The sequence below is a fragment of the Bufo gargarizans genome, chromosome 3 (genome assembly GCF_014858855.1).
Source record: "Bufo gargarizans isolate SCDJY-AF-19 chromosome 3, ASM1485885v1, whole genome shotgun sequence".
In the NCBI taxonomy this organism is placed as follows: Eukaryota; Metazoa; Chordata; class Amphibia; order Anura; family Bufonidae; genus Bufo; species Bufo gargarizans.
Window position 1 is genome coordinate 103,659,974 of NC_058082.1, and position 7,500 is coordinate 103,667,473.

Sequence of the window (7,500 nt, forward strand, 5' to 3'; positions counted from 1 at the left end):
TCCAATAATTGCGTTTACTGCCTTTACCATTAACCCCTATAGCTGAAAGAGTGGAAATGTGTGGCACTTACATAGTTCTGGAGGTGTAAACTGAATGTCACCTTCAGTTACACTGAGGAAAGAAGTCTTGTGAAAATCCCCTTCATCTGAGTTGCTTTCCCCTTTTAATGCCCATATGCCCAGGATACCTTCAGGAAATGACCGTCGCCTGACTGTACATTTGTTGTAGCTTTTGGGAGCTGTTTTATGGTTTTATTTTCCTCCTGCTATTGCTTTACCACATGGTTCTGTCCTGTGTGCAGAGCAGGTCTGGAGGATGCTTTTTATTTTTACTTTTTTCTAATTTTCTTTAAAAGGATCAAAACAGCTCTGGTTAGATATCAACAGATGATTAGATAGATAGATAGATAGATAGATAGATAGATAGATAGATAGATAGACTATAGAAATACTTGTAACGTTTGTGTGTGTGTTTATACAGACTGCAAGCAGTTACCCATCCATAGCTACATAGAAGATAGATAGATAGATAGATAGATAGATAGATAGATAGATAATTATTTATTATAGAGACTGGGGGGGGGAGGGGGGGGGGTGTTTATATGATCTGCAAGCAGTTACCCATCCAAAGTTTCCACATTTTGAAATTGCACAAAATTTAGAATATGAAGAATATTGGGTGTGAATGTAAACTTCGACCTGCTACAGAATACCAGTAGTGTGTGTTCTTCATTTTTTGCTGATCAATCTATATCTATCTATCTTTCTATCTATCTATCTATCTATCTGTCTATTTGTTTTTATTTATCTGTTTGTCTGGTTTTTTTTCTGTCTGTATATCTATCTGTCTCTCTTTTTATCTATCTATCTATCTATCTATCTATCTATCTATCTATCTATCTATCTATCTAGCTATCTACCTGTCTGCCTATCTGTCTTTTCATCTATCTGTTTGTCTGTCTGTCTATCAGTCTGTCTCTTTTATCTATCTATTTATCTATCTATCTATCTATCTATCTATATATCTGTTTGTTTTTATCTATCTGTTTGTCTGGTTTTCTGTCTGTGTATCCGTCTATCTATCTATCTCTCTCTCTCTGTGTCAGTCTGCCTATCTGTCTTTTTATCTATCAGTCTGTCTGTCTATCTTTTTCATCTATCTATCTGTTTGTCTGTCTATCAGTCTGTCTCTTTTATCTATCTATTTTTATCTATCTGTCTATCTATTTGTTTCTATCTATTCGTCTGTTTTCTGTCTTTGTATCTATATGTCTCTCTATCTATCTATCTATCTATCTATCTATCTCTCTGTCTGTCAGTCTGCCTATCTGTCTTTTTATCTATCAGTCTGTTTGGCTACTACCTGTCTATCTTTTTCATCTATCTTTTTGTCTGTCTATCTATCAGTCTGTCTTTTATCTATCTATCTATTTGTTTCTATCTATCTATTCATCTGTTTTCTGTCTCTCTATCTATCTATCTATCTATCTATCTATCTATCTATCTATCTATCTCTCTGTCAGTCTGCCTATCTGTCTTTTTAGCAGTCTGACTGTCTACCTGTCTATCTTTTTCATCTATCTATCTATCTATCTATCTATCTATCTATCTATCTGTTTGTCTGTCTATCAGTCTGTCTCTTCTATCTATCCATCTATCTATCTGTTTTTATCTATCTGTTGGTCTGTTTTGTATGTCTGTGTATCTATCTGTCTCTCTATCTATCTATTATCTATCTATCTATCTATCTATCTGTCTGCCTATCTGTCTTTTTATCTATCAGTCTGTCTGTCTACCTGTCTATATTTTATGTATATGTCTGTCTATAAGTATCTATGTTTTATCTATCTATCTATCTATCTATCTATAATTTTTTATCTATCTATTCGTCTGTTTTTCTGTCTGTGTATCTATCTGTCTCTGTTTCTATCTATCTATCTCTCTCTGTCTGTCTACCTGTCTATATTTTTCGTCTATCTATCTGTTTGTTTGTCTGTCTGTCTATCACTCTGTCTCATCTATCTATCTATCTATCTATCTATCTTACTATCTATCTATATATCTCTCTGTCAGTCTGCCTATCTGTCTTTTTATCTATTTGTCTGTCTACCTGACTTTATTTTATGTATATGTCTGTCTATTAGTCTGTCTCTTTTATCTATCTATCTATCTATCTATCTATCTATCTACCTACCTACCTATCAAGCTAGCTATACTTTACACAGACATCACATTAATAAAACTGAATAATGTGGTAACTAATTACAGCACTTCAAATAAAAAAAGTGGACTATAATTTTTAAAATCATGTTTATTCTCATTTTTATTCTTATAATATTATTTAATGTTTCACGTATACAATACAAATGTTATCTTGTCCAGGAACAAGTTCATGGTTTGTCTGCTACATTCATAGGTTGAGAACACGTGTAACTAGGCTTATTACAGAAATAAAACAAAGACTATTTCATTTTTATGTTGTTTTTTTATGATTTTTTTAAATTTTTTTATTTTCATTTTTTTAAATTTTATACTTTAATACCCCAAGCTCTTGCGTTAACAGATAGGGTCAAGACAAATAGGTAACTTTACATTCAGTGCAATTTAGTCCTAAACTACTGTAAAAGCACGATAAAATAAACACAGTCATTAAATGTGCGTCCATGTAGGCAGTTTCAGTTGTTGGGATAAAGCAGCAGGAAACAACATAAAAATTGCATTACAAATACTTCCCGATAGCATCTCCTTCTATAGGTAGTTATCATTATCATTATTATCATAAGTTACATTGCAAGTTTTAGGTTATATTGGCTACTCAGTAGCTTGCATGTTGGGCATCACTGCCAGTCATTGGAAGTCTGACCATCTTCTGTTCCAGATACATAGGTATAAGTACACTCCACGTGTGTTACATAGTTATTGCCTGATCTCTAGGTAGTTAAGGTAGGTTATAAGTGCTCACACAGCCATGTTAAACCCAGATGGAAGAGAAAATATGAAATTGTTGTGGTCACTCATAACAGCTATATGTTCAGATAGGTTCATTTTTAAGCTATTGTCAGCCATGTGCACACACTCTACTTCAGCTTGGGGGTCAATCCCCTCTGCTGACAGGTTTGACAACTGCAGAGGCTGCATAGAACTCTATGGACTGCATTATACCAAACGTGGACAATTACTTAATAACAATAATAAAAAAAATATATATCAAATTAACATAGTAGGGTATGTGCTGGCCCTCCCCTCCCCCACCCCATCCTTGAATACAGAACTCTAAATAAACACAGGTTACATCAGGAGGCCCTCAATGTGCCTCTAAACAAGAGAATAGGTAGTTTTTATTTCACATAAAAAGGAATTAATACTATTGTGGCTGCAAGAAATGTCAGTCTGTTGGAAATCATACTAGAAGTAGTAAAACCCTGTATGCTTCCTTCACTTTGTATGCTATAAGTTAATAGCCTATTTCTCAGGACTTGAAGGACATAAATAAGAAGGTAATGTAAATTCCCCCCATTTTATCCACATAAACCACAGCAAAATGCAAGGTGAAGTCCTGACCAGAAGACAAGGCTGGAACTTGTGACAGGTAGTTAATGTTGTCCCCTCTGCCCCCTCCCCTGTTTCTATGAGCATTATTTTTTTGGCTTTATATGTATCATAAAACCAACATTTCAAGGAGGAATTGAATACATTCACACAAACAGACATTGCCATTCACACACAGGGAGTCTCGTTCCCCCACAGGTCAGATCATTCCTTGCTTTCTTCCTTCTCCTCCTCTTCCTTCTCCTCTTCATCATTCCCTTCTTCCTCTGTCTTCTCTTCATCTCTAGATCCAGGGAGTTTATCTTTGTTGTTCTCCTTTTTCCATTTCATCCTTCTGTTCTGAAACCAGATTTTGACCTGCCTCTCCGTCAGTCCCAGGGCGTGGGAGACCTCAATCCTTCGTTTCCTCGTCAAGTAAGGGTTGAAGAGGAACTCTTTTTCTAGCTCTAATGTCTGGTACCGGCTGTAGGTCTGCCTTCCACTGCGTCTTCCGGGGGCTGGGTATAGCAAAAGAAAACACAGCCATTACTGCTTACTACTTCCAGGATCAGCTCCACAGGAGCCATAGAAATGGAGCAGAGTCCCCAACACTCAGAACATGGGAATTCTTAACATGCAATGGGTGCAAAATGTGTATCCCACCAGTGCTACTTTACAAGAGACCTAATGTACATCTTACAAGTGATACTTTACATAACACCTTCCAAAAAAATAATAATCCTGGTAATAAAGAGCAAGGAGGTTTGCAGCTGAATACATAATAACAATGCTAGTAACATACAAATAATAATAATGGTAATGATAATAATAACAATTGCTGTTATTACTACTACTACTACTACTACTACTACTTTAAATAATAGTAAAAGCACCATTAGCTTTTCTATGGATTTACCAGAGCCTCCAACAATTAGAAAATCGAGATTTTCGACATGTATCAAATGCATTAGGTGCAAAATTAAAATCCCACCAGTGCTACTTTATCTACCAAAAAGTCTCCTGGTAATAATGAGCTATGAGGAATGTATCTAAATGCATAACAATAATGCTATTAGTGTAGCAGTAGTAGTAGTAGTAGTAATAATAATAATAATAATGCTGTTACTACTCATATTTCTACTTTACATAACAGTATCAGCTCCAATTCCCTTCCTTTGGATTTACCCTCCTCAGAGCCTCTAACACTTACAAATCTGAAATCTCAACATGTCTACAATGCATAAGGGGCAAAATTAAAATCCCACCAGTTCTATTTTACATTACACCTGCCCAAAAAGGTATAATGAGCTATAAGACTTGCATCTAAAGACATAACAATAATGCTAATGCTAATAATAATACTCTTACTTCTACCACACTAAATATCAGTAACACCAATTCTATGGCAATAATAATAACAGCAATCATTATAAGTACATAATGATGCATGGTATAATTATAAAGCACATAAAATTATATATAGCATGCAATTAAGCATTTAACCCTTCCTTTGGCTAGTTATAGAGCTACAAAACAATCAGTGACTTTCATGGATCCTGATGTAGACCAACGCTATAAATCAAATTCTATAAACTTCACTTTTTACAATCAGGTTTTAATGGCTTACATGAATACACCAACATCATGGAGTCCCCATAAACTCTATATAGTTAAACGGCCTTCCCAATAAAGGAGCCATTATGATAGATTTCACAGCATTTGGCTGATCTGCCTTCCACACCTAAGTTGAAGCAAGTTATTTGGACACTTTGTAAATACACCATTTTCACCTCTTTTAACTTGCAAAGCCATTAAGATAAACTGTATGGGTTTATGAAGGAGCTCTGCACTAAGCAAATAACCTCGTGGGAGCTGTATACTGTTTTCCTCAAGGCAGAGCCATAAAAATAACTTCGTTCATTGTGACTTCTAAAGACTTGCACTTAAAACACCTTGATCTTTTTTTTTTTTTTTTTGGTCTCTGTCTAAACTGCTGACTGGTGGAATGACCAGAAAAGCATAATAAAAAAAAACTAAACAAAAAGGAGGTGAGATGATAGCAGGAAATTCTAAATTCTGCCCTATTGTTTTAGGGTTGTGGGCAAAGGACAAAGCATGCAGACAGACAACACCACAAGACACAATGCACAAAACACAAATGGTAGAGAAGGAAGAATAAAAAAAAATTAGATCCTAACCGTGAGGTCTCATCCAGGGGAACATAAGACTGGGAGACGAATTTTGACTTAAATGGCCTTGTCCTTCGCTAGAGCTAGTGTTAGAGGACGATTTACAGTCGGGGTACTGCACCACGCTCGTCTCTTGCTGGGCACCATACAGGGACTGCCTTGGTAGGGCATCGTAGCCATAGAACTTGGAGGCGTCTCCGTGGCACGTCAGGGCGCAGGGATTTTGCTGGTAGCCAGTGTTGGAGATGCTGGAGGTGCCGTGGTGGAAGAAGTCCTGGACGTGGTGAGAAGGGTGCTGGAAGCCTGGAGCTGTGGTGCCTGGTCCATACACCAAGGCATGGCTCCTACTGACACTTTGTGGGAACCGACAGTCGTAGTAAGTTGGCTCCAGGGACTCACCTCCTTTGTACTTGGAGAATAGTGGGTTCACAAAATAGGAACTCATGGCTCTTGCATTAAAGACAGATGCAGCACCCCCCCTCCTAATAATAATAATAATAAAAAAGGGAAATCAAAAACAGCAAACAATACAAGTCTTTTTTTTTAATTCTGGGAGAGATCAATGGAGAAGTGTCCCCTGGGCTTGTCTTAAAGTCCTGTTTTTGTTTGTGATGAGGAGGGGGGGTTCTTAGGAGGCTTCTCACAGACGTCTCATGGTGCTGGAGTGTCTCTGGGCTGCTTGGATCTTCTAGTAGTGCAGTCGGTAGGTAGAGCTCTCTCTGTCAGTTCCTCTATACTGTTCCTTCCCTTAACACCACAGGCAAATTCCTTAAAATCCCGCTGGTGAAGCTTTCACACGCGATTTGTATCCATCAATCCTCTCCTGCAAGACAGGCTGGAAAGAAATGACAAGGATTTGGGGGGATCGGATGGACGTGGAACACACCAGCCTTCAGAAAAAAAAAATATCAAATGAATGAGGGAGGGTTATGAAAGGTGCGCATTAATATCTTTAGGTGCTCCTTTCCTTTCCTTTCTTTTTTTTTTTTTTAAGCCAGCCTCTTCACTGATGTGGGAAAATACATGCGCCGTGGGGTCAACCTAGGTTACCTCAACAGGTAAAAATATTTAGGGTGCCTGTGTCAGGAGCTCAGGAGCTCACAGGGAGAAAGAGCTTTATTCCTTATTGCAACATTGCATATTTCCCCTTCAGTAATAAGGATGCAGCCAAGTAGCCCAGTATGACGTCACTGGCCTGCCTGCTCCCCCTCTGACGTCTGCACTGCTCCTCTCTCACCGGCTGGCGTCCTATTGGAATTAAGCAAACAGTTTTTAATGTCTCAGGAAAGCTTAAATAAAAGTGTTAAAGGGCAGAGAGGTTGTGCAGGACAATGGCATGGCTGGCAGCACTGACCCAGACTGCCTGCTGCTGCTGCCGGCTCTGGTGACAGGATCTGAGTGACTTAAGTCAGGGAGGAATCATCCTGAGGAGTGAGGATATCAATGACTACAACGTGGAGGCTTCATCCAGGAAGGGCTCCAAACTGGAAGAAGAGACAAAGGAAATGCACGACGATGGCGATTTTATTGTGGTCTTGTAGCATCAGGGAATCAAATAATGAGGAAAGAAAATCATGGGAAATGCAATTAGAAAAACCGAGCTGTAATCCCAAATCCCCCTCCTCTCCCCATCTGCTGGTGCAGGGCTTTGTCAGCGCATAGGTTTAGGGTAGGAGTTGGGTTTAGACGCCATTGGTGAGAGTCTGTTAGAAAGGCTGAGGAATGTTCTGTTCCAAGGCCCCAAACCAAGAGAGAGAGAGAGGTAGATAATATGTAGATAGAT

The 7,500-nt window shown here is 38.2% G+C and overlaps 2 protein-coding genes across 4 annotated transcripts in view; both read right to left on the bottom strand.

Annotated features, from left to right (window-relative positions):
- The window catches only part of HOXC4 (homeobox C4), a 116,727-nt gene that overhangs the window by 89,325 nt on the left and 19,902 nt on the right, over positions 1-7,500 (bottom strand). The gene's annotated exons all lie outside the window — the stretch shown is intronic.
- Positions 2,297-6,945, bottom strand: HOXC8 (homeobox C8). The gene is made up of 2 exons (XM_044286437.1): positions 5,727-6,945; positions 2,297-4,046 (listed from the first exon to the last, which is right to left on the bottom strand). The coding sequence occupies exons 1-2, from the start codon at positions 6,160-6,162 to the stop codon at positions 3,754-3,756; spliced, it is 729 nt and encodes a 242-aa protein (XP_044142372.1). The 5' UTR covers positions 6,163-6,945; the 3' UTR covers positions 2,297-3,753.

What these genes read in the sequence shown, in the direction of transcription:
- HOXC8 (XM_044286437.1), bottom strand. Translation starts at nt 6,162, where the DNA reads ATGAGTTCCTATTTTGTGAACCCACTATTCTCCAAGTACAAAGGAGGT. An exon ending in CCCCTGGATGAGACCTCACG is followed by an intron (nt 4,047 to 5,726) that starts GTTAGGATCTAA and finishes TGCTATACCCAG; the next exon opens with CCCCCGGAAGACGCAGTGGA.